The sequence below is a fragment of the Xyrauchen texanus genome, chromosome 37, assembly GCF_025860055.1.
Source record: "Xyrauchen texanus isolate HMW12.3.18 chromosome 37, RBS_HiC_50CHRs, whole genome shotgun sequence".
Lineage (NCBI taxonomy): Eukaryota > Metazoa > Chordata > Actinopteri > Cypriniformes > Catostomidae > Xyrauchen > Xyrauchen texanus.
Window position 1 is genome coordinate 24,442,870 of NC_068312.1, and position 26,453 is coordinate 24,469,322.

Consider the following 26,453-nt stretch of genomic DNA (forward strand, 5'->3'; position numbering starts at 1 on the left):
AGTCTGTATTCTTGAAATACAATCATAAAAACATGATGTTTCTTAAAAACACAATAAAATAAATGTTTCCTGAAATACAATAAAAAGGCTGCAGAAAAAGTTGTAAAACATGAATATGGGAGAGAGGGGCACATAATATAAATATCAGTATGCCAGAAAAAAAATTAATAATTAAAAAAAAGGCAAAAAAAAAAAAACAATAACTTGAGAACTTGAGAGAACAAATAAAATAACAAGTACTTGCAGGTGTATCTCATCAAAACAAATCTACAAAGGCTAAACATGAAATATTTAATAAATGATATAAATCACAGAAAGACATTGAAAACATATACAATTATTTTGATTTTCCAACACACTCTTGTTTTCTCAACATTAAATGGTTTTGGTATAAAAGTGTTTAAGACTTTAGCTACAATTATCATCAAATTAACAATGCTAAAGAAAGAGCTCAAACAGACCCTTGAACAAGCTCATAGAGAAATATATTTTTTAAATTCCAATCTGCAGCTTAAGCCTGGATTTACTGAATCCAGTAGACACCCGATGGAAACCAACAAAAGGATTATGAGGTGCTCTCGAGCAGGCACATATTGCACAATATTATGCATGATTTATCAAGCTTCTCTTGGTCCCACTATGAATAACAGTAATGATGCAATAGTGTCAACTCAGTAAGGATGTCATGTGATCGTCAATCATTTTGTCAAACATGTCCTGCTGGTGCTTCTTGTGTCTCTAGCTTATGTCCATCTCTTGTGCAGCTGATGATTTTAGAGGAACAGAGTCAAAGCCATCTGATGTCCTCTGTAAAAAAAAAACATTTTGTGATTAATTGTCTGTTAATGCAAGTGAATATTACTGTAACATTCAAAACACTTAATTACAAGACTCAAAATTACTAGAGTGTCATTTTGTGTTGGTATGTTCTGTGACCTCACCTCTCTTGAATATGACTTGATCTTGGTGAAGAAAGATTTCTTTGAGAGGTAGATGAGGTCATCCTCTGCATCTTCTCCTTCCATGATGGCACAGCTATCTGCAGATGGGAGTTCACACTCCTTATCTCCTGCAGTCATCATTAGCTTTGAGTACTTATACTGCAGCCTACACAGAGAGAGAGAGAGAGAGAGCGAGAGAGAGAGGACAGATAATATTGCGGTTTTAGAGTTTTGCCCACTATTTATTAATGTTTGATTCTTTGAGCAAATAATAAGGTTAGATTCTCATAAATCAATAAAATTTTCCCTTCAATAATTACACTGAAAATAACTAAACTAAATGTCCCTCAGAGACTCTTACTTGCGTGTCCTTTTCCAGAAGTAGCAGCTAAGGGTAATAAGCAATACAGCGGCCACAGTTCCAATGGAAACGCCAAACTTGAGCCAGAAGTCCAGAGTCACACAGGCGCTGACCTTCTGTGGTGGCAGCGACACCCCGCCAGTACACCTCAGAGGCTGCTGCCACACATAGGTGGTTCTCTGAGAAACACACATATTTCAGCTGTTTTATTTCTCCAAATTTTTTTACAGTGATCCTAATAAAACATATGTATAGAATTTGTCTACATACATTTTTAAAATGTAATCAATCAGAGGGGTCAACTACATATTTTTGTATAATAAACTTGACTTGGAGTCAGTTCCATTCAGTCATGGTGTGGGTTATCATGTTGTGAATTGACATACCTGAATTCCTTGGATACAGGCACTCACAATCTCTTTATAGTTCCTCTCAGAGCAGAGTGGGCAGGCATGCTGTGAGCGCCACAGGAAATGAAAGGAGCAGCCATCGCAGGTGCCCTCTGCACAGTTACTGCACCAAACACACATACAGGAAAAGTAAATGAATAAATAGAGATATTGAAAGTATCCCCAATCCTCTGTTGTTGCAGTTTCTCTCTGTCACTAAGATATAATGTCACCAACTCAAACTAGAGTTGTGTTAGAGTTGTCTGAAAGAACACACCATTCATCATACACTTATATTCAAGCGTACACTTCTTAAAGGGATAGTTCACCATAAATGAAAATTCTCTCATCATATGCTCATGCCATCCCAGATGTGTATGACTTTCTTTCTTCTGCTGAACACAAATTAAGATTTTTAGAACAAAATCTCAGCCTGTGTATGTCCATACATACAATGGTGGATGGTGAGTAGAATTTCAAGGTCCAAAAGCATAAAAAGGCAGCATAAAAGTAATCCATACAACTCCAGTGGTTAAATCCATATCTTCAGAAGCAATATAATAGGTGTGGGTGAGAAACAGATCAATATTTCAGTCCTTTTGTTACTATAAATGTCCACTTTCACATGCTTCTTTTGTTTTCAGCGACTTAGATTCTTCGTGCATATTGCCACCTACTGTGCAGCGTGAAGAATTTTTTGTAAAAAAAAGGACTTAAATATTGATCTGTTACTCTACCCTAACCTATCATATCACTTCAGAAGCCATGGATTAAACCACTGGACTCGTTTAGATTACTTTGATGTTGCTTTTATGTACTTTTTATAGCTTCAAAGTTCTGGCCACCATTCACTTGCATTGTATGGACCTACAAAACTGTGAAATTCTTTTAAAAATCTTTGCTTGTGTTCTGCAGAAGAAAGAAAGTCATACACATCTGGGATGGCATGAGAGGGGGTAAATGATGAGAGAATTTTCATTATTGGGTGAACTATTCATTTAATCACTGTCTTGATCAGATATTTCTTTTTTTTTCCCAATATTGTAAGTACTGTCCTCAATGTCCACACTGCACTACACTCTATATTCTATATGATTTAATATATATTCTTAACAAAGCCCCAAAAGGGAAAAAGTGTTTCCACAGTGTACCTTGGTAAGAGAACCTGGTCTTTCAGTGTAACTGTGGGATCACATCGGAGCCTAATGGAGGTTGATCTTCCATTTTTACATGCTTTCGTTGTTTGTCTAGATCTGTTGACACCAATAATGGGAATCAGAATTAATATAATAGATCAAATTGAAGAAGTAAATCTGAGATACTGAACTAAGGTCTTAAAATAATAATACATAAATAATAATAGCACTGGTATAAAGTGTTCAGCTTATTAACTAAAAGCAGTTTGTCTCACCTGTAGTAGAATATGACATCGGGTAGCTCTGATTCAGTGGGAAAGTTGCCGTCCAAAGACGAAATAGTATTTAATGTGGATTCAGTTGTCACTCCTGAGTATGAAAAGTAACCAGAACATAACAATAGAATTAGAAAATAATCACAGATTTTCTTCACGTGCATCTGATGTATCCTCAGGCTGCACTTAATGAGGTTTTAATTCTGTAGAAATCTCAAACCAGTGCTCACCAATTAAAGTGTCTCCAATACTAAAGGGTTGAGAGGACACGACACTTTGGCCCCTGATCTCTGAAGGCACTACTATGGATTGACAGACGTATCCCTTCACCTCCCTCTTGCTTTCAGTTACATTCTCAACACAGGATGCAAGGGCCCGGTCCTAGTTGTAGCACACATACACAAACAGTTTTAAACTTATCCAATGAAGATAACACTTTAGTTTGTTGTGCCACTGTCTCAAATGCTTACAATTACATTAATGTATTTGTCTATGACTTTCAAACAAGTTTTTGTGTGGCAGACATTAAAAGAACCTAAATAAATGCAGTTGCCAATGAGTGCACAGTACCAATACAATACAATCGCTACTGGAAAGACAAAAGTGTCTTTGCATACTGTACCCAAAGTACACGTACATCTCTGAGATGTCTGTTTAAGAGTGTTTAATCTGGAAAGCATTATATTCTAATTAACATCAGCTAAACATCTAAATATCAGATTTACAATCTGTTATCTATAACAAACATTCTAAATCATAAACATTTTAAAAGCATCTGCTGAATGTCCAATTGACATCCGATGCCATAAAGATGTTATTCAGGCACTTACTTCTGTTCCACACAGCACCACATTGAAGCTATGGACGTATTGGAGCCCTTTACTGGTGAACCGTGAGCTGCTCTGGAAGCCTGTGATGTTTGCCAGTGGAGAAAAATCATAATGCAGAATCTCTACCTTATGCTGCATGGAAAACGTACAGTCACTTATGCACGCTGAACGGTCCTGCAAACAGAGAGTAGGCTGTTCACTCATGATGAATATATGAATCAAGAAATTAATGAATTAAGATATACCCAATTTCTCAAAATGTACATCATGTAAAAACATTACTCAAATGTTTCTTGAACTGTATACATTACTAATCCTTTGAAGTGTGTATGAGATACAGAGGTTTTTCCAACAGATGTGAATGTATCTTGATATTTAACATACTTAAAAATTAATAATGACTATTATTTACCATTAATTTACCATTATTTAACAACTGTTATTTTTATGTTATTATTATACTGCATAACAGACTAGTAGTGACATTTTTCAGTGTGTAATTCATGAAAAATATATAACCATCAAAACTAACATAAATTGAAGTGCTTACTTTGTTACTGTAGGTATTGGGTCCACACGTGATGCAGGCTTGCTCGCCAATTGGCTGCTCAGGCCTGATGATGGTATTTGAGGGACAGCTTTTACACACTCCATTGCCATTCAGCATGTAGTGGCCTGGAGGGCAGGGCACACAGGCAGAATCAGAAGCAGAAGCAGAAGCAGAAGCAGCCAGAGCACACTGACGACATTCTGAAGCCACACCTCCGATCACATTAGTGATGTGAACAGAGTAGATCATAGACAGGTCAGAGCTGTATTCGTTTTCCTGTAAGAAATGCAGACCGCAAGAGATCATCAAAGATTTTATCTGAGTCAAACTTCTCTTCCTCTGTTACTTATCAGGAAAATGATACAGAAGACATGAAAATTAAATTGTTTTAAACATATAATGTGACATTTGCAATGGCTAGTTTGTGCAATTTTCAGATGAGTGGACTGTTGTAATTTGGAGAGGACAGTGAAGGATTTTTGTCTTGGTCTCACCAGGCTGAAGACTGTGGTCCGTTGAAAACCCCAAGTGAAGCTGATTGTGTTGTTGCTCTTAATTAGATAAGAGTAGGACTGCTTCCCCTTAGTGCCAGTCCAACTCTCCACAACCATATTATTCCTTTCATTCTGTCCCTGAAGAGAAATGTAAACACATTAAAATCTTAAAGAGTTTTTTGTTCAAAATACTTTTCTGCATTTTGGAAAAACAAGCTGGCAGATATTAACATAAATGGACAATATGAGCTGCAATAAACCTTTGGAGCCTATTTAGAAAAAGAAAAAATCTGCCCTCAACAAATTTTAAATTAATATATTATAAAATATAGGGCTCTATATTCATGAGCATGCAAAGACTGTGTGCTACATTTTATCTAATTTTCATGAGAACGCTATCTCTAAGCGCAATTTTTGTACCACTGCAAGTGGGTGTGGATGGGAGTGTTTGTGCTATCAGTGGGTGTATTAGTGCAAACTGTGGATATTTAGTATGTTGTTAATCAAGTGGTGCAAAGCACAATTTACTATTTTCCTGAGCAATAGGTCATTGTGCTAAGATGTTTCAGAACCATGTCTGTTTACAGTGCAACGTCTACATTTAGTTCCTACTTTTGCTGTTTGGAGACTCCACCAGCAGGTGGTACTAAATTTCATGTCCAAACTCTGAAAATAAAGTGGAACATTAATTTATGTCCCTAACAATCACTGTTGTTGCTATTTTATGAAACAACATTTTCTGAGATTTTTTTAGAAATCTGTAAGTCGTGGTTTATTTTCAATGACTATTTTTATGCTTATGTTTACTATTTTATTTATTAACTCATTTTTATTAATATTTTTGTTCCACCTGTTCGTGGACTTTTTTGTCTCTACTAAAGGTGCTGGTGGAAGAAGTTGGTGAGAGTAAAATGTTTGGATTTGGTATGATTTGTTTCATTTCAAGTGTAATTTGCTAGAATTAAAATTGACTGGTAGAAGTGACGTGCATTCCGATACAATCACTTTTAAAACTAGCCATTATTTGTGTCAGTATATAAAACTTTTTATAAATACATACCAGTGTAGTAGCCAAAGGTGGGCTGCGGTGGGCCTGGGCCCACCCAAATTAGACCCAGGCCCACCCAGAATATTACAGATTATTCTTTGACTATAAATATATATTTAAAAACTGTTTAAAAAATGCTAAAATTCTAATTCCTGAAATTGTGAAAGAACTGTTGGAATGCACAGTTTCTCTGTTGTTAAGGAAAATTTGGTAAAAATAAAAAAAAATTGGGGGGGAAACTTGGACCATCCATTTTTATTGAGGCCCACCCAAAAGTAATTTCCTGGCAATGCCCTACACACATTCTCAATAATTTAACAGAGTGTAAATCCAAATACTGAACCACATTTTACATGCATATAAAAGGAGCGTGTCACTGTCATATATATTCCTGACATTCACAAGGATGCAGTTAATGCACAAAAGAATGGAAGTCCATATTTCTATTCTTCAAACTCATTGCATACAGTCAATTTACACTACCAACTTCTTATGAATGTGCTGTTTATATATATACATATAAATACATATATATATATATATAGCTAGTGCTTTGCACTCGCAATTTGAAAAACCCACTTGCACCTAGACTTAGGCTACATGCTTGGATGAAAATACCAAAACTTCATGGCCAAGCCCATTGACTTTGCATGTATGACTTATAGCTTGAAGCCTTAATGCTAGCACTCTTAAAATAGGGTACATCCTATGATATAAAATGTGATCATACTCACTGCCATGAAATGCAGCATACAATCAGCTGTACACTTAGTTTCGAACACAAAGGTTATTCTGGAAAGTTCAACTCTATCGTTGTCTTTACTCAGGGAATGAGGCAGGCTGAAGAAAGGAGAAAATCAAGAATATGAACTTAATTGAACATCTCTTGTATTACCTTGTATAAGCCATGTGACTGCTATCACTAATGTATTGATATCATTTATGAGATGCAGTTTCTGTGAACATTTGGGAGCAGTGTGCACCTACCTGTATCCAGGTACTTTGAGCGTCAACAGCATGTAGTCTGAGTCCCGACTGCTTGGTGTGGTGTAGATGTACTCACCCGCTACCTCCCATCCTGTTATAACAAGATACGCAGAACTGGAAAAACTATTTTATAACAACAATGGTGGCAGAAAGACTCTATTCCAGAGTCAGTGGATCACTACCAGAAATTATAATGTTTGACATCACATAAAATAAAGACTTTTAAATGTCATCCATGAGCGCACTAATCTGGACATTAATATTTTTATACTGACTCATGAAGTTAGATGCAGTAAAACCCATCTCAGTGTAACCCATATTAAACAGTATTTTCAGGCTTGGGACATTTGGGAGTTACTGATGTAGGCAGCTGGTATTTGGCCATGGTGAGCGGATTGAGGTGACATTTACCTGTGCTCCTCTCAGTACTGCTGTATTCTGAGCTGAAGACAGTACTCTTTATGTTGTCAGGCATCCTGTTCCACCATTTATACTCAAAACCCATGACTGGTTCTGTTCCAGCAGGACACTCGGCACACTCTGATCACACATAACACACAGGTTAATAAATGTGTCAGTGTAGCATATGTCTGACAAGCTATTTTATTATTGATGCATTTAGATGAAATAAAAAAACACATTTAAACCCTATATTGCATGATTTTTCCGGAGGGTAAACAATTTTCTTTTTCTTTTTTTTCACTTTGCAAACAAATGACGTAAATATGATAACAATTAAATAGCTAATAATTAAGGGATGACTTTAAAAGCAACATACCTAAAAAGACCACCCCAAATTTCTAAATAGTTTTTGATTTTAGTAATAAGGTACATTTTAAGAAAAAGATTGTTTAATCAAATGTAATCACACATTTAGTTAAAAAGCACTTTTTTGTTTTTGTCATCTTGGATTTACACTGACACCTATTGGCATGGATCATTCAGCAGCATCATCATTCAAAATAGTTTTCAGTTACAGGTGCCATTGTAGAAATTCACTATTCACAGTCAGCCATGATTGATTTAATCCATGAGTAAAAGTTTCCAATAACCGTGCAGTTAGTGATATTAAGCAAGTGGTAGTTGACTAGTCATGTGATTCTAACATGGCAGCGCTCATGAGGGGACCTTCTCCATGTAGAATAAAATAGCTTTTTTAAGGTTACTGATGTAACTAGTCTTCATCTCATATGAGTGATCATGATTTTATACTTATGTTCCAAAGTTACATTTAATTTCTTTGGAAGTAAATGTTTTTTTACTGAAAAACAAATACTCATATTACATGCAACAATGGGGTGTCACATATGCTATGACTGTTAAGTGAAAATTTGTATTGGTTATGTGTTATGTCTCTGCCATTGACGTGTGTTCCTACCTGTCCCATTTGAATAGAAGCCATGTGGGCAGGGTTCACAAGTGGAGGTGTTGCTGGGAAAGAATCCTGGATTACATGGAGGGCAGGCCATCATCTCCCCTGAGGCTGGGAGCTGCATTGCCCTCTCCACAATCTCACTACATATCTTGGGCTCAATCCACTTATACATCAGCTGTGTCTAAAAAGGCACCAGTTGGAGATTATTTAAATAAAAAATAGAAAATAGAACTTTTTGTTACTGAATGTAAATAATGTGAAGTTACATCATGCAAAAGTGGACTATTCCATTCTTATCAGTGAATTTGTATCAAGTTTTAGAAATCACCAGAAACAGGCAGAACATCAACTCACTGCTGTTGAAGTTTGTGCTTTCTGATTGAAAAATGCATGCAAATAATTGACAGAAATACAGTGAAAAGCTCTCTAATTTGGTTTGGCTCCTGTGGTACCTGACCGCTGGAGTCACATGGTGTGTGTGTGTAGAAATAATCGTTTGCCGTGCAGGCCGGCCGCTGTAGGCAGGTTCCAGATCCAATCTCTGAAGAAACACATACACACAAAGGAGAAAGGAAAGTGCTAGTAGCATTAGGAAAAAACACACTCATTTAGATAGAGTGATAAAACACACCACTCCACTAGGCAAATGTCACAGCATACAAGCAATGGGGTGTGCAAGTCATTTACATGAATATTTACTTTCATGCGATTACATTTAAATGCTCGATCACATCTATGCAGATGTAACGTTCAAAGCAATTCACAGGACTTTTACTTAAGAGTCACCACCTGTCATTACAAAACAAAACCTTTGCCTATACAATGCGTAAATGGTTAGTGATACACTTTTTTAACTAAATGATTGATATTTTATTAATACTATAACACCAATGAGACTATACAATCCAAAAATCAACCCTCTTTAATATGAAATTATAAATTCACAACTATATAATTTCTGTATGTGACTAAACTGCACCTACATGATACAAACATGCTGTGAATATTCCACTAGCGAAAGCAAATCCTGCATGTAAACACTTGTTAAATATAAACTGGTCTTTTTTTCAGTAAAATAGAAACATAAAACATTTTTTGAATGTGAAATTGTATGGCACAAACAAAGGGGCAAACAATACTAGCAACTGTTGAACTTGTGTAGGATATGTCTGTGAAACGACTCCTGTTGATAAATGGCTAAATAAATTTTTATTGTAATTTCTCTCTGAGAATGCTGAGACACACACCTGAATATTTGTCTGCCTCACATGGTTGACATGCTGTGGCTCCTTTATTAGAGTAAGAATTAGCAGGGCATGGGATACAACGGGCAGCACCTGGTTTATCACTATATGTACCAGGCTTACAGTGAAAACACTCAGATGTATAAGAAACCCCTGTAGAGACAAGGTCATTTTTAGTAGAAAAAAAACAAGTTTTCACCTGCTTTTTCAACATGCAGTATAAATCCAATGTTTATCTGAGGTGGCACATGAACAATTTGTGATGGATTCAAACCTGATATGGTAATGTCCTTTAGAAGAACTGGTTTGGCAGTGTTGGCAGCCAGACTGAAACCTGTAGTTCTCCAGTACAAGACATTGTTCCCACTGCTCAGCTGGACCTGCTCAGACAGCACATAAAAAATCAGTCTTGAGGATTTCATGTCTGATGTCCATACTAAACTGCATACTTACATAGTGATAATCCCAGTCACTTTCTGATATCTTCATCCAGCGACGTTGAGAGTCTGTAGACTGACACTGGTCATTCTGAACCTGGAACACAAATTTCATAATGCCATAATTTTCACTAATACATTTAACAGAGAAAAACAAAACGGTGAAGCTGCAGGACTCACATAGAACTCAAAAAAGATGTTGTTGTCTGGATAGAAGTACTGGAAGGACACAGAACCAGGCTTCTTTAGACTCACAGCATAGGAAAGAGTTGAAGTACACTCATCTGTGTTAGAGGCAATGTAATCACCTTTCGGGATCCATGTTGAACTGCACATAGCCAAGAGACACACATAATGGGTGCCCATTAAACCATATTTCGAAGAATGTCTGTTCTCCAGTTAAATATAATTCAAATTTAATTCAAGGTCCTGACTTGTCAATTATGCATTTCATACTTTTGAGCATGCAATTACAGTTACATCTGAGTGAAGGTTGAATAGCTCAACCAGCCACTTGATCTTGAATTCTATAAACACAAGTGCCACTGATTTGCATATTCTGAATGCTGCCGTTTTCCTTTTTCCATACATATATGAGTCACTCACTTGGAGCAATTAGTGTAAGTGTCTCCAGTGTTCATGTTGATACCATGGCTGATAAAGCCAACTGGCAAACTGTCCCACTCATCGAAGGCCACACCTGTCCCAAGAGAGTATGTCCCTGCGACACATTTCTGACACTCTTGAGTCCTCATGTCCAGAAATTCCCCTTCATTACAGGTGAACGCTGACAAAAGCAGAGAGCAGTTTAAATTTTGTGAAGAGACAATCCTGTTAGCAACAAGTGAATACATTAAAGTGTGTGGCAAAGGAGAATTTCACATGTTCCCTCTCATAATATCACATTGTTTTGATATCTTATATCTTTTTTTATTGTATTTTTTTATCCCCTTTTCTTCCCAATTTGGAATGCCCAATTCCCACTACTTAGTAGGTCCTTGTGGTGGCGCGGTTACTCACCTCAATCCGGGTGGCGGAGGACAAGTCTCAGTTGCCTCTGCTTCTGAGGCAGTCAATACGCACATCTTAACACGTGGCTCGTTGTGCATGACACCACGGAGACTCACAGCATGTGGAGGCTAATGTTACTCTCCGCGAACCACGCACAACTTACCACGTGCCACATTGAGAGCAAGAACCACTAATAATGACCACAAGGAGGTTACCCCTTGTGACTCTACCCTCCCTAGCAACCGGGCCAATTTGGTTGCTTAGGAGACCTGGCCACTTAGGAGACCTGGCTGGAGTCACTCAGCATACCCTGGATTAAAACTCACAACTCCAGGGGTGGTAATCAGCATCAATACTCGCTGAGCTACCCTGGCCCCCGATATCTGATATCTTAATAGATTTGGAAATTCTTCAGCTGATAACTTCAGACTGTTCTTCACTGTAAACCCTAATGTTGTCATTTCTAGAAAAATCAAGTTGTCTTAAACATTACTTGGAATGTCAATTTTTGGTTCAAAACTCAATTATCTATTTTCCTATGAACTTATTATCAAAAAATGTATCAATTTTAGATTTTACGTGTTAATAACTCAAACGATTGAGTACAAAATTGAGGCTATGGGGAATACCCATAATCCCTTTGCCCATGAATTATTTAATTATGTTTTCTTGGTCAAAGGGAATTTATGGGGGGATTTAACTAGTTGTTATTAAGAATTAATAGAGGTTTTAGCTCTTTTGTAGTATTATTTAAATTTTTTTGTTACAATAAGTTGTTTTTCATGTGATGACACCATTAGAGTTATCTGTGTCCGCTTTGATCAAGTTGGACGTTGTTAATTCTATCTCAGATCTACATTCAATTGAAGTAAAGGTATATATGTGCATTTCGGTTGAGAATTAAGATTATTTAATTATTGACCAAGAATTGGTTAAAATCTGAAATATTTAAGATGTGTTACTGTATGATTTAAATTTTAGTCAGTTCAACTAAACTTATTAAGTAGAAACAACACTATTTAAATAACAAATCTGAGTTAAGTCTACTTGCATATAGTAATAGTTAAATAGTTAAGTTAATTCTATATGAACACCAAGTTAAGTTGACTTAATTACAAAAGCTTTGGAGATGCCATTATGCAATTCAGTTGAAGAAAGGGTTTACTCAATCTATGAGTTAAGTCAATTTATAAGGTGTTTTAGTGTATAAGTAAAATTAGGTAATTTGTATTTAGTTGTTAAATGTTCCCATTACTCAGCATGGTGATAGCAAGACCAAGGCCATGGGTTCAATTTCCAGGGAACACAAATACTATAATATCATTTTAATAATAAATCTTCATGAAATAATGAAAACGTTAAATCTTCAGTGAACTGTAAGTCACTTTGAATAAATGTGTCTGCCAAATGCATGAATGCATAAATGCAAAGCAATAGATGTGCAACTGAATGAAAGCAGTAGATTTAGAGTTATATGAGTGTTGGAAATACTCACTGCATTGGGTGCCTTTGACTGGATCAGGCAGACCAGTACAGGTGTCTGGTTTGTTGGGTATTGCCACTCTCCATCGAGAGCCCAAAACATCACAATCTGTGTACTCAAAATGGTAATCTGACTGCAACATAATGAAAAACACAGCAAGAATTACTTAAATGTCTTTTACTATAAATACTGGCTCGACATTTGATTTAAAACCAGGACTTGAAGTTTGGTGTAAGGTAAAATTGACATACTTTAGTACATTTGTAAACTGTAAAAAGTGGCAACCAGCAGTTTACCTTACCTTAATTAGCTTAATTTAGATGTTACTAAATTTGGTTTTCATTTTTTCCACCTCATGGTCACAGACCCCTCACCAGTTTATAACATTTTAGCCTAAGTGATCACTTATCGGTGGCCTATGACATTTTCACCTGGAACAAATGTTTCATAGCATAGGCCCACTCACAAATTAAAGTAAAATCTTTGATATCACTTTGTGCATTGGCAACTGTTGTAACCAAACTTCTGCCATAGTTACAAACATCTTGTTTGTTCTCTGTATTAAACCAGCCTCCTTCTTAAATACTGTCAGATCAATATTTACACAGCAGTCTGCCTCACCCACTGGTGATTAACTTCATCTAGGATGTCTTTGTGTCCTTGTCTAAACAAGCATGTTTTATTTACTCACCATTATGGGAAGGGGAGAAGCTGATAAAATAAAATCTTAAGCAAATAAATGGTAACTCCTTCACACATTCTTATTTATCCCAATTTGCTTACAGACATAATAATCCTGAACAAGATAAGTAAAAGGTGTTGTTTTATAACAGTTGTATAGAGTTACAGTCCCCTGGAGAGAAAAAACTGGGCAGCTGGCAAAAAACACAAGCCTATCTAAATGATCCTAAATGACTGGCACCAGCAGACACTTAACAGAGCAAAGTTGCATGGTCCATGTGGGATAAAACAAGATTAATAGTTAACAAAACCTCACCATAAGGGGACAAGTGACTATGCACTCTAAGTGTTTGTGTTAGTTCAGCTACAATAGTTATGTTCAAAGCAAGAAAGAAAAAAAGAAGTTAATGTGTCCTGAACAGGCGGTCCACACCATAATCCCTACATCCATATGAGTATTACATAACCAAGGCAACAGAACAGAATGACATTTGTTTCTATGGTGTCTCTTTGAGGTCAGATCAACTGATGAATCTCTTACACCCACAAAAAAAACAAAAAAAACAAAGCAGTCTGTTTTTTTTTTTTTTTTACAGGTTCAGTGGCATGGTCTCTTCCTCCTCTTTCATTTGAATAAAGGATTTGGTATTGACATGAAATAATGTTATTTTAACACCTGAATAAAATGTTTATATTTTAACACATTCAAAAATAAAGAATTCGGACAAAACAGTGGACAAAATAATTGTTTGATGAACTATCTAAGAGTATAATATCATGTTGTGTTTTTCTCTGTCAAAATAATGTGGCTAGATTACAGCAGTTATATAGATGGTGTCCTTCTTGTGTGAAGCCAATACCAAAAAATGCAATATAAGGCATTTGGTGAAATCTCACATTATAAAATTTACCAATGTAAGAATTACTGAACGGTAAAGTTGTTTGTCATTATGGCAGATGCTCTTTTTCACACAGTTATCAAAGGACAACGGACACGCTTATCTGCATTTGATAAGGTACTTGGGTGTCCCATTTCCATGAATATGCTTACTCTTATTCAAACATTACCATTTTCTTGAGGGAATACAATATATTAGGCTGAATCATAACAGGTGTAACTCAAAACCTCTTTGATCTTTGTGCCCAGATCAAAAAGCAACAAGTGCAGAAAGTTGGTGCTGATGCACAAGCTTGTTTGTTAGCTAAGAAAGCATCCAGCTAACATCCCTTAATTTCCTTGTTAAACTAAATTGGCAGTGTCAACTTTTTGTTTAGTTTATTCTAGCTGGTTTTCATATGTTAAGTGGCCTCATGTGAGACTTTATTTGTAAAGGTTGCTTGAGATTACCTGTGTAAACGCTATGAGCAGGGGCGTCGGACTGGGGGGGTAAAGGGTACCGAGTACCCAGGGCCCGAGGCAGGGGGGGCCCCTTAGAAGTCAGTTTTCTATACATACATATTTGGTACGGGGGCCCAGCAAGATGGTTTGTACCCAGGGCCCAAAATTTGGTGCTACGCCCCTGGCTATGAGTAAAACACAAGCACCTGATCTCATCTTCGTCTGATGACGGGTCCAATCCAATACCCAATTTGAGGACAAAACAGGTGCACATTGAGTCTTTAAACTGAAAGGACAAGCTATGTTGAATGCATTTCCATTTATGGATCTTATAGTTTATACTTCTAAGAAGTGGCTGATTTATTATTGACATAGAAGTCTTCTAATATGGCATCATGTGATCTTAAACACATACAGTACATGTATGTCTTGACTGAACACTGTTCTAACAATGCAATGATCCGTCTGTAACTTTATGGTTGACTATTATGATTAAGGTGGTTAATCGTAGATTAAAAGTCTTATGTGAGTAAGTTTATTCAACACATGCTCTGTGAAGTAGGTTGACAGCTATTTCACACACAAGAGTAAGTACTGCCCAAGCAGGTTAATCATGCAAACCTGATAGTTTCATGATATGTTTGTATTTTCAGGTATCAATATTCCTATCAGTAATAGGATCACCTATAAAGGATCAACACCATTAGCACACAAACGTGTTACTCTGTCAATGTGTGTTCTGCCAGTAGGCTACAGCTTGCCAGTTAATGTTATGTACATTTTAGAACATGAAAGTAGCCAGATGATGATATAAGTTTCAGCTGTCATGATTAAAACCAAATAAATAAATAAATCGCATGAAGTGAAACACTGTTGTATTTCAGTCTCAATAGTACATCAGTCTAATGCTTAATAAAATGACAAAATGTTGTTGCACCCTACCTCTTTGCAGCTGGGTAGTTCCGTTGCCTCCGTTGTAAATAAGACAAGCCCCAATATGACAATGCCTTGCGGACTAGCAGTTAAAAGTAAATTGGTTAACAACATTATTGTTTCCAGAAGATGCGTTCCCTGCCAATGCGTGTGACAGAACAGGAAAGCTGCGTTCTCTAAATAATGCTGGGCTTTTTATTCTGACACTGTTTGCACTAAGCGCGTAAGTCGCTGAGCTCTCCAATTGGTCGGTTTCTTTTGGTTGGAGTAGCCTACATTCAACCTATGTGTTGCCAAAAATGATAACGTTATTTTTATTTCCCACTCACTTTGAAGGCTTAAATATTCATGAAAACTCGACAGCAAATGTAAAACACGGGGACATTTTATTTCCTGATATATTTATTTATTTTATGAGGCATTTATTTACCTTTATGAGTTAGGCTAATATGAGAAAAGGTCGTCTCTGTTGAATTGGGAGATGACGTCTGAGTCAGCAAGATGCTTTTTAAGAAATTAAGATAATGCTTATTTAAAATAACAAAATAATCTCCGTTATGATTGGATCAGTCAATGTGAGCCCACTTTGAACATTTTAGATATCTATTCCCTAATAAAACAATGTGTTTTATGGGGGCCTTGAGCACCTGCAGTAGGAGGACTTTTTTTTTTTTTTTTTTTACCCCAAATACTATCCCTCCACTTATTGGACAGTTAAAGTTTTGAACAAAACCGAAAACATTAAATCAGTATTTATTTCTGTAAATAAATGTGAGAATTTCAGGAACTTTCATTAGCTACAAAATTTTTATTTTATTATTAGATCAAATTGCCTCAATATCAACAGTTAGACATTACACACAATGATCTCAAGGATCAAGAAAATGTTGCAGTGCATAGTGACAGTTGTTTATGAAAGTACTGTGGTAGTTTTTGTTGCTAATTTTTGTATTGGGAGAAAATCAAATCAAATGTCCCTCTTACCCCCAGGGGCACCTTTAGCCCCATTGTACACTATAAAAAAGCATTTGGAACGTGCAGTTTAACAGCAAATTCCTTATTACGGTCCATATGCATAATAGTGCAATTGCATTAAACTGCTCAAGTTAATAATCCAATAATAAAGTCTCTTAATCGTGTAAAAGTTTCCACCTAAATGTGATACACTTCACGCTGTCCTCTGTACACAAGTGGTCCCGATCCCGAACCATCGATCTGAAACATACCAACAGACACAGCAGTGAAACCAGTGAGAATATGCCATGAGAACGAGATCCGTTTCCATTCCCAAGATATGAGAACGTCCATACTTTCATGGAGAGGACATTCAGGTAATTTCGAAATGTGAACGTCAAACTTTGAAATAGGCCTAATTTCAATGAAACAAGGAGACAGATCTAGTTAATTCATATTAAACTATATCTTTGTGGTTACCATAATGCACACCATAACTAATTAATGTAGCCTATTTCTCACTTCGTTGGCCTTATGGAAAATTACCAGAAACTGCCTTATGACAAGGCAGCACATCTGGCCCAAAATGATGAACCTTGGAGGAGACCCGACAACACGAAAACTCTGGCTATAGTTCTCGTCGAAATATCTGTTATAATGACATTATAGTGAGTTGATCTACCTTAAAATGAGGGGCTAAAGGCACACCTTAAAAGTGGAGTAAGTCATTTTAATCCAATACAATTTTTGTCAAATTCTGTGAATATCTCTTCACGGTTCGCTGTCTGTTCTGTGTGTTTGCTGAAAAAAAAAATCCACTTTATACACAGCCCTGGCTTTGTAAATGGGAAAATAAGCAAAGTGGATCAGACCGATCCACAAAACATGCGTGCATGAATTTGGGGGCGGAGCTTCTGAAGGAGCACCTAAGGGAGGGGTGTTTGTTTGGCTGTTGAGTTCAAATATCAATCAATGTCTTTCTCGGAATGGCTTCTCCACCTTTAAGGAAAATTAGATTTTTTTTCTGGAAACAAAAATATAAAAATATATATATATATATATAATAATTGTATTGAATATTGATGGATAATGTGTAAAAATAAATAACAACAGAAGGTTTTTTTTATTAAAAGTGGCTAGGTCAACACACTTGGGGTAAATGGCCCATATAATTCAGATAAAGGTCCCCCAGGGGCTTATTAACATTGTGTAGATTTAGGGGAAATCACTGTGGTAGTTTGCTGCTATTTAGTATTTTGGGGGAAAAGCAAATGTGCCTTTTACCCTGAGGGGCCATTAGCCCCACAGGTTATTTGATTTTTAAATTGAACGAACCATGGCCTGTAAGAAACATAATCTTAATCAAATCACTAGAAATAAAGTTTTCGCAGCTCATTGACTGGTAAAATTTAGTTACAATGCACCAAAACACCTTTATGCTTTCTCACTCAGGACACTGAAGAACAAAGAACTACTGAAACTCAAATGTGTGAAACAAAAAACAAAGGATTTAAAGCGTGGGTTGACTACCAAAAAAAACTCTACATACAGTAGCAAAAGAACAATAGGTCAGAATTGTGTAATGACTTTATTGAAACCATAAAGCACTCAAAAAGTTCTCTAAATAACAATATTGTGTCAATCAATACATACGTGTTTTAAAACTTTTCTTCTTTAATTTACAGAGTCCCACCATACCACCTCTGCAAAGCGAGGTTAACCAAGGAAACATGATGGCGGATTTTAATCCTCGTAATTTGAAACTACTTAATATACTACTCGTTTTTGTTAGTTTGTTGTTAAAACACAATTGCACTTCTACGGACAAGTGATTGAAAAATAAAAGCAGAAAAAACAATGCTGGTATTTTTTTCCTCATGCTGAGAAGACACAAAGCTACAGGCTTGCCAACACTGCAGCTCCGTGATGCTAAACACTGACCCGAGGGACTCACTTTTAGAAGATTTGGAGAGATCAGAATCGCCTCTATACTCACTGAACAAACAGGGAACACTGGGTCGAAACTCAGCACCCTGCATGCTCTAGTATATCTGATCGACTCATCATTTCTTACCACAAATTCAATTGCGGATGCCCCGAGTTGTGTTAACATGCCTCACGGTCATCGCTACAGAAGCTCCCGAGTCGGTTATTATCATCTCTGAAACCGAGCAGGGGCAAACTCGGATCAGATCAAATAAGATCACGGTGTAGATTTTTAAAATTGATCGCACACTCTCACAACACACACATTCACGCAAACAGTCACTCTCGCATACTCGCACGCACTCAACACACACGACTTCCATAAAAATGATCGCTCACATCCTGGTTGACGTCATTAAGTAGGACTGTGGCATCTTGGGAAACATTTCAACCACCCCCAAAAAACTACACTGCCCTCTTGTGGTCGGTAATGCAATTAGCCTGTGCAAAATCTTGAAAGTGCATGCTTAAAACATACTGTAAATAGCATTGCACGAATTGATAAACGTTAATTGTAGAATAATTACTGAATTGTATTTATGTAAATATGTTTTCCCCCTGTAAACGGAAGGCCTACTTGTCCAAAGCATGGATGTGTCCAAAATGTTCACTAAATAAGTAAAAATGCATTTTAACATGTGTATTTTTTCTAACTTTGGTGTATGTTATGCAGAATTGTAAGATTTGAGTCGGCATTCTCTTATCTAACTTACGAAATAAAGAGATGGAGAGTTCATGTCTCTATCCCAGAAAGGGAATTAAATTCAGCATTGATGTCTATGGTAATTAGTTAATCTGGCATCCTGTGTGCCTCGTGTAGGTGCAGGTTAATCTTGAATGGCGTAATCAGCTTCAACGTAATGTCTATTACCAGAACATAAACAGAACAGCACAGTGGCCCGCAGACTACAGTCTCCATACACCAGTCGAACAATGCTGGACTTGAGCACAGCAAAAAAGCAGTCAAACGTATGCGGTGAGGTGAGTGCTGTCTGCTTGGCGTTAGAGTATGAACCATTCATTATTGCTGGTGTTTGCTAGAGAAAGTAAATTCATATGGCTGGCTGTCTCGTTCCTAAAATTAGACTGAGTTTAATTGAATTACGTCAGAAGAAATGGCATTAGATTCTAGAATATTTGGACCAACTGTTACCATATCCCCGATGCCCCCTGTGGTTATTCAGTGAACCTAAAGTTGACATGAATACATAAAAAGGAAAGAGTGAAATAAATCTTTAACATTGGAACATATTAGAAATGCCCACCAAGCATTTCTTCCAGTGTACACTGATGGCTCAAGAAACCCTGACACTGGAAGAACAGGTGCAGCCTTTTATGTAGCAGAGTTTAAAATCTGAATATTTGGGAGGTTAATGGATGGGAAAACATTGTACAATGCAGAGTTGGTTGCTATTCAAATGGTACTTTGTTTGGTCGAGATGGTGTTGCCGGAAAAGGTTGATATGTTCGGCCTGCACAGCATCACCCTTAAGCCTTCAAACATGTAGAGATGATGTCTTGACTGAAATATTGGTCAGTTTTTATTGTTAAAGGCAGATTGGAGTCTCAGAACATTTGACATGTGTACCAGCACATGTTGAGGTGCAAGGAAACAAAAAAGCAGATCAAATGGTTAAGGAAGCACTTGCATTAGGTAATATAAAGTTAACAGTCAATTTAGCAGGGCAGAAGGGAAGCATTTGATTTTAGAAGCTTGTTATTACAATCTTTCCATAAAATACAAAGGATGAAAGGCACGGTCAAATTACTCATAACTTAAGTAGAGAACTGAACGCAACACTTCACATCTTGGGCAAACATAACACTGGTTTAAGTAAATGGAAAATGTTGAACATATTTTAATTAAATGTATCAAATATGAACAGTCAAGAATTGAACTTCTAAGAGAACTACTAGCTTCAGGATGTATAGGACATACTCTATGCAATGTTTTAATTATTAGATCAGGAACTGGTAAAATAGTTAAAGCAATATTGTTATTCTTTAGAAATAATGGTCTAAAACATAGAATATAGGGAATCATCCTTTTATATCTAGATTTGATCCTCATCACACTCCAGCACAGTAAGTGCTTGCACCTATTTAGTAGGTTTGCAGATGCCAGTAAACTCCTAGAAGAAGAATGTAATATTTTGAAGAGAAATTGAATGCATATATTTGAACGTTTATGGTGGCCAGCTATTTCTCTGGGGTTCATTTTAAATGAAACCTCACTTGATAAAGGTGCCTTGAAGCAAGGGGGACACTTGTACAAGCACAGCTTGTAGACAATGCATCCCAGAACCATGCATTTTATTCTAGTGGTCTGATCTGCGGTCAGTTCAGGTTTGCATTGCTGGCAGACTTTTGGCCCCCTGAGTTTGGCCCTGTGGGACCAAGTAAGCCTGTTTATCCTCGTCTTCGTTACAAATATCCTGCTGGGTACGGTGGGCAGGGTGCCCTGGAGCTTAGCGTCTCATTCAGAGTGAGACATTTCCTGGCTGCTGAGAAAGATTAGAGATTACCCTTATAAACATAAGAGACTGTTGTTTATCAAAAGATAAACCGCATACTGCCCGAAAATGTACTTCCATGCCATAGAGGAACTAATTAGCTGTGTTTAAAAATATTTAAATTTGTCTAAAATAAGGTTACACATGTTTGGTCCCATGATCTCATGTCCTGTGCTACTTAATCATTAATGTATGGGTGTAAACCATTGCATGTTTTTTTTGTCTTCTTAAAGATGATTTGGATATAGTTATGGAATTTAGAGATTTATGTCATTCCTGAATGTGGTCAGTTCCTTTTAGCCTTCACAAAAATTTGGAGTTCTGGCAAATGTGCTGTAAATTTGCAGAAACCATTATTATCTTCACATGCAAATGAGCTTTGTGGCAAAACACTTCATTGTCACCAAAGATTTGCTGCAGGTTCACCACTACCAGTGAAGAGCTGCAAACATATGCTGCAAACCACAAGCTCATTTACATAGGAAAGTAATGAGATGCAAGTTTGTCAGACCTCCAGATTTTTTTGTAAGGGTGACAAGAGACAAAATCTTTTGCAGTAAGTAAATGTTTTAGTTCCAACTGAATCTATTTGTTGGCTGAATTTATGGTCTTTTTCCGATGAACGCCATTGGATTCACACAATTGAAACGGTAAAGCAAAATATATTTCACAAAATCAACTATTAACTCCCATTATTCCCTTTCACCCCTCCCAATCCCCAACCCCAGCCTCAACAAATATCCCTGTGGTCAAAACTTGAGTATACACGCACAAAAAAATATTTAAAAAAATAATTAATAATCACACGCATATAAAACTACACATCTCTCTCCACTGCCCCTCCTGAGAGCCCTCCAACAAGACCAAATAGATGGCCCATAATTTTTTTTAAATGAATCCAAGTTGCCTAGCCTTCTACATGACATTTCCTTGAATGCCACTATCCTGCCCATCTCTTTGCACCACTCTTGAAATGAGGGCTCTCCAGCCTACTTCCATCCCAAGAATGCTCTGTCTGCTGCATAAAACTGAACACTCAGCCAAAATTCTTGGATCTTAACACACCACCAAAAAACATGGGTTGTCCTATCTTCTAATTTTTATTAACTACTAATAATAAATATAGCCACAAGTGACTATTGTCGGGGGCCAAGCACATATGGTGAGATGACCAAAACAAACAAATTTGACAGAAAATATCCTGTGGATGCTGTAGTTTTAATGCCCCCTAGCATAAAAAATTAACAAAACTTGTTATGTTGCCTTGGAGTGTTCTCTTGTCCATGTGTACAAATATTGTTACGTTTGAAAATTGCACACAAGATACAAAACATATTTGCTTATATCTTTGGAAGGATTTGATGCATTCAAAATTATTTTGTTTAAATTTGAGGGTCTGTAGATGATGTATACTAACTTTTGTGAGAATCGGGCAAACGGCCTAAGGTGAGTTCGAAAAAGTTGGTTTGTATTGTAACCTATAAGGTTGCGGAGTTGTGAGCAAAAACGTGAATTGGCTAATTATACAGCCACCGTGTGGCTGATTGTCAAACAATTTTAAATGTGGCTTCGAGTTGACACCCTGCTTGTGTATAGTAATTTCCATAATCCTTGGCCATTCCCAATAAGAGTTATAAAGTGCTGAAATGTTATTAGCCGGCAGCAGCCATTTTTGTTAATTTATCAAATCCATTTTTAAGAATGTTAGCATTTGAACCAAAAACAAATGCGTGTTTCATTTGAAATTTGTCACTCAAATGACTGCAAATTTCTGAATGTGTTTTGTTGTAGCACCCCCTAGGGGCGGAACTGTACGAAACTTTGACATCTTCAAAACGTCCCATTAACTATGTGCACTGGGTTTTGTTACATTTGGAGTTTGTGATGAGTAGATATTTATACATTTCTCAAATCGCATTAAAATGAAGGAATTGTATCATTAATATCTTTTGGAACGATTTGACATATCAAAATTCTTTTGATAACTTTTTGTCATGAGGGTCTGTAGATGATGAAATAACTGTCCTAGGAGGTTCGTTAAAAAAAAATCATAATGGCGGAAAAAATCATAGACTGAAATTAAATCTGAGATATACACGTTTTGTAGGGCATGACCCAACGAATCTAGCCCTTAAGGTTGCAGAGATTTGAGCCAAAAAGTGTTTATTATAGTAGTAAGGGGGATCCTGCCAAGTTTGGTGTCTCCACAACTTTTGGTCTCTGACAACCAGATACTTCTAGGGCAGAAAAAAAAGAAAATCAGTACAACTACAATAGGATTCCAGCAGCATTCCAGCAGCTTCGCTTGGCCCTTGGTCTTCCTCTAGTGTATTTTTTTTTTATTTTTTTTTTTTTTTTTTTTAAGATGCAGATCCTAAATCCAGGTTTACCATCTTTTAATAATTTGTTGAATGTGAAATGGCGAATGGATGTCAGTATCGGAGGTCATGAGGTCAAAATTATTTGAGAACTCTCCTGTGCTGAAATCTATTTATAGATGGCTTTGCTTCGCTCTTCTGTGTTTTGTACATCAAGCCACACTGAATTAAGTGTAAAAGCAGGTGTCACCTCAGTCCACAGAGCTAATTTATTTATGTTGTTTCATCAGCCAGTTGACATGCTGGCAAGACAGAAATAACACTTGAAATTGGAAATATAAGAAACAATTTTATCAAGTGTATTTTACACTTTCTTTTTATGCATTTATACTTCTGTATTAATTTGGTAAAATATAGGTATTAACAGTCTTGTCCTCTTTCTCCAGCGGTCTGGATTTAGACATCACAGAAAAGGTACAGACACAATGCTCTGACTTAATTTATATTGCGTTATATATTGAATATGTTAATATTATACATGATAACTAATACATTAAAGAGAGCAGAATTGGTCCATGATATGTTATTGACTTGCATAACTGAGTCTAAATGTTCATTTTCTCCCTGTAGAGAATTATGTGTGTCATTCTCCTGCATCCCAGCAGAGTGCAGACAGTGGAGAGGAAGTCCTTCAGCTCAGGAAACTGAACGGGTCTCCCAGCGAGTATCCCAGTCACCAGAATCTCCATAAGGAGCTTCTGCTCAGCCACAGGAAGTGAGGGAGAGTAGGATCTAAAGCAGAACTTTTCATATCTGCTCATTAAGGGCCACCATCCTGCAGAGCTTTGTTTCTGTCCAGCTCTTATACACACCAGCCTGTAATTTAAAAGTAATCCTGAATACCAATAGGTGCGATCAGGTGCAGTGTTGCTATAACTAATTTGGCATGCTCAAACCCTAGTGTGACCACAACATTAGCTTGTTCAGGTGTGTTTGATTAAGGTTGGAGCTACAGAATGATGGCCTTCCAATAGTGGATAATAAGAGCCCTGATCTAAAAGGAAGAGAATTATGCTTTCCAATTAAATAAAAAGATTAAGGTTATGTTAGTGTACTAATCTTTGATTATTTTGCTTAAATTCTTAGCCAAAAATAAATAAAATCACAAAGATTTAAACCTAACCTGCTCTTATACAAACTTAACTCACCAACCCAACAAGATTAACCAACCCCAAACTAAGCTAAAAGCCCTTATGTTGGGTGTGATATTTTATTTATTATTATCATTATATTTTCCTTAGAGGCCTGTTGTTTGAGGAGAAACCAGAATTGCACCGTGTGTTACAGCAGAGGAGACTTGACCTCCACAGAGAAGAGGAACTTGCCCTCACACCTCCTTCTGACCTGGAACAGGAGCTCCGCAAAAGACAACAGAAACTACAGGAGGTACTGACTGCTCCCTATCAACATAATGTTTCTGATCACTAAAATAGAAGTCATGAGTTTGTCAGCTTTATGGTGTTACATGGGGGGGGGTTGGAAATAATTGAAACAAGGAAATATTATCAATAGTACTTTTTAGATTATGGTCTAGTTGACCCCCATAAAAAATAAAAATCAGTTTTTATTTGCCCTCATGTTATTCCATACCTGTATTACTTTTTTTATTTTTTATTTTTTATTTTATTATTATTTTGTTTTATTCTATGGCACACACAAATGTTAGAAATGGCATTCACTTTTATAGAATGGAGAAAAATATACATTTACAATTAATGGTAACTGAGACATAGTTTTGGGTGAACTCTATTAATTTCATACAGTAATCATGGCAATTAATAATCTCTTTACATTAGTATACTGTGTTTACAGTATGAGATGGAGGAACAGAGGCTTATAGAAGACAAGAAGAATGTTCCAGAATTTGTACGAGTGAAAGAAAATCTGCGACGCATACAGATTACTGAACAAAACGACTGAAGGATGAGTGTGGAGAATGCGCCTTGTCATTTTTACACCCTGTTTCATTGAATAATAAACAAATATTTGTGTAATTGTGAAGTGGTAAAATATTTTTTCATACAGTTTAGTATTGTAGCCCCATATTAAGAGATTGTTACAATAGTGTGCAGTAAACTTTGAGTCAAATTAAAGCTACCATTGTCTTGTATTACATTGTGTTCTCCTTTTACCAAAATTGTTCACAAGAAGAAAAAAATTAATGGTATCTGCGTGATGAATGGGAATTCAAAATGAATTGTTTAATAAATTGTCATGAAAAAATGACTGCTTTGCCTTTATAGGCTACCTTGCATTATTATTCCCAACCTCGAGATGGGTTGCATTCAGCAGCATTATCATTTCCAAATTTGTTTTTCTCACACTAAATCTTTTGATTCGGGCTGCCTTTGCATTTACAGGTTGCAAATCTGCAGAATCTGCACCCTTTTAGTCTGGAGAAGAAATCTCCATGGACTCTTTTCACGAGGAAATAAAGGCCTGTTTAATTAGCTGATCTTTAAATTCACAGAGAGGCACAAGGAAAGAAAGCTGGCCATCTGCCGCAGCCCGCTTTTATAAGGAAAGTAACAACAGGAGGTAAATGAAGAGCACCGCGACAAAGGAGCGTTTGCAAGGGGCAGATCACACCGAAAGCTTTTTCGACTGATTTTCAAACCAACGTTCTTTTATGTAAACACGACGCTGTAACGGTGGACGAACGTCTATTATCATCGCGCCACGTTCTTAGACCACGTGTCGTATTTAAAAGAATGTCAAATATTAAAAGCCGTACCGAGACGGCTGCGTCTAGCTTTTTTTAGCACAACAAACAGTTTGGTCTGAACTGCCTATACTTAGAACCCGAGCTAGGTTTCGCTCACACACTATGTATATTACTTCTTTATGAACTAATGACCGTAACACAAATAGTATTTTTCATCAACAACAACAACAACAACAACAACTTGGCTTGAACAGTATCGTGCATGTTGGCACACTGCAAAACAATGAAGTTGTGGCAGTGTGCCATTTTAGATAATACTCGTAAAGTCCAGAGGACTATCCGCCAGCTGTCTCGGGAACACGCCTCTTGTTTGACTCGTATTGTCTCGTGTTTTCTCCCGCTGGCTCTATTCATAGTTAAACACGCCCACCGATGAAGAAGCG

At 36.8% G+C, this 26,453-nt stretch overlaps 2 protein-coding genes and 1 non-coding gene across 4 annotated transcripts; 1 reads left to right on the forward strand and 2 right to left on the reverse strand.

Annotated features, from left to right (window-relative positions):
- Positions 1–19: 19 nt before the first annotated feature.
- On the reverse strand, positions 20–15,678 carry elapor1 (endosome-lysosome associated apoptosis and autophagy regulator 1). Its single transcript, XM_052109012.1, has 22 exons — positions 15,524–15,678; positions 12,574–12,694; positions 10,674–10,854; positions 10,248–10,395; positions 10,084–10,164; positions 9,905–10,010; positions 9,634–9,783; positions 8,839–8,927; positions 8,390–8,567; positions 7,423–7,551; positions 7,012–7,102; positions 6,759–6,864; positions 4,977–5,114; positions 4,483–4,758; positions 3,933–4,106; positions 3,333–3,483; positions 3,103–3,196; positions 2,843–2,944; positions 1,689–1,815; positions 1,303–1,481; positions 942–1,107; positions 20–807 (listed from the first exon to the last, which is right to left on the reverse strand). Exons 1-22 carry the CDS (start codon positions 15,626–15,628, stop codon positions 739–741), a joined length of 2,961 nt encoding a protein of 986 aa, XP_051964972.1. The 5' UTR covers positions 15,629–15,678; the 3' UTR covers positions 20–738.
- Positions 15,679–18,437: 2,759 nt separating this feature from the next.
- LOC127631358 (small Cajal body-specific RNA 2) lies at positions 18,438–18,805 on the reverse strand. Its single transcript, XR_007968945.1, has one exon. It is a non-coding gene; the product is annotated as a small Cajal body-specific RNA 2 (non-coding RNA).
- A 555-nt stretch (positions 18,806–19,360) lies between these two features.
- zgc:195245 (uncharacterized protein LOC565483 homolog) lies at positions 19,361–25,522 on the forward strand. Of its 2 annotated transcripts, none has more exons than XM_052109025.1 (5): positions 19,361–19,435; positions 23,732–23,759; positions 23,916–24,060; positions 24,587–24,731; positions 25,158–25,522. In XM_052109025.1, exons 1-5 carry the CDS (start codon positions 19,388–19,390, stop codon positions 25,263–25,265), a joined length of 474 nt encoding a protein of 157 aa, XP_051964985.1. In that variant the 5' UTR covers positions 19,361–19,387; the 3' UTR covers positions 25,266–25,522. The 2 variants fall into 2 exon arrangements, with proteins under 2 accessions (XP_051964985.1, XP_051964986.1); XM_052109026.1 differs by having other exon boundaries at positions 25,142–25,268.
- Positions 25,523–26,453: the final 931 nt, after the last annotated feature.

What these genes read in the sequence shown, in the direction of transcription:
- elapor1 (XM_052109012.1), bottom strand. Translation starts at nt 15,628, where the DNA reads ATGTTGTTAACCAATTTACTTTTAACTGCTAGTCCGCAAGGCATTGTC. An exon ending in TGAGGCAGACAAATATTCAG is followed by an intron (nt 8,928 to 9,633) that starts GTGTGTGTCTCA and finishes GTGTTTCTTCAG; the next exon opens with AGATTGGATCTGGAACCTGC. An exon ending in GTATGCTGCATTTCATGGCA is followed by an intron (nt 5,115 to 6,758) that starts GTGAGTATGATC and finishes ATTTCTCTTCAG; the next exon opens with GGACAGAATGAAAGGAATAA.
- zgc:195245 (XM_052109025.1), top strand. Translation starts at nt 19,388, where the DNA reads ATGCTGGACTTGAGCACAGCAAAAAAGCAGTCAAACGTATGCGGTGAG. An exon ending in ATTTAGACATCACAGAAAAG is followed by an intron (nt 23,760 to 23,915) that starts GTACAGACACAA and finishes TTCTCCCTGTAG; the next exon opens with AGAATTATGTGTGTCATTCT. An exon ending in GACAACAGAAACTACAGGAG is followed by an intron (nt 24,732 to 25,157) that starts GTACTGACTGCT and finishes CTGTGTTTACAG; the next exon opens with TATGAGATGGAGGAACAGAG.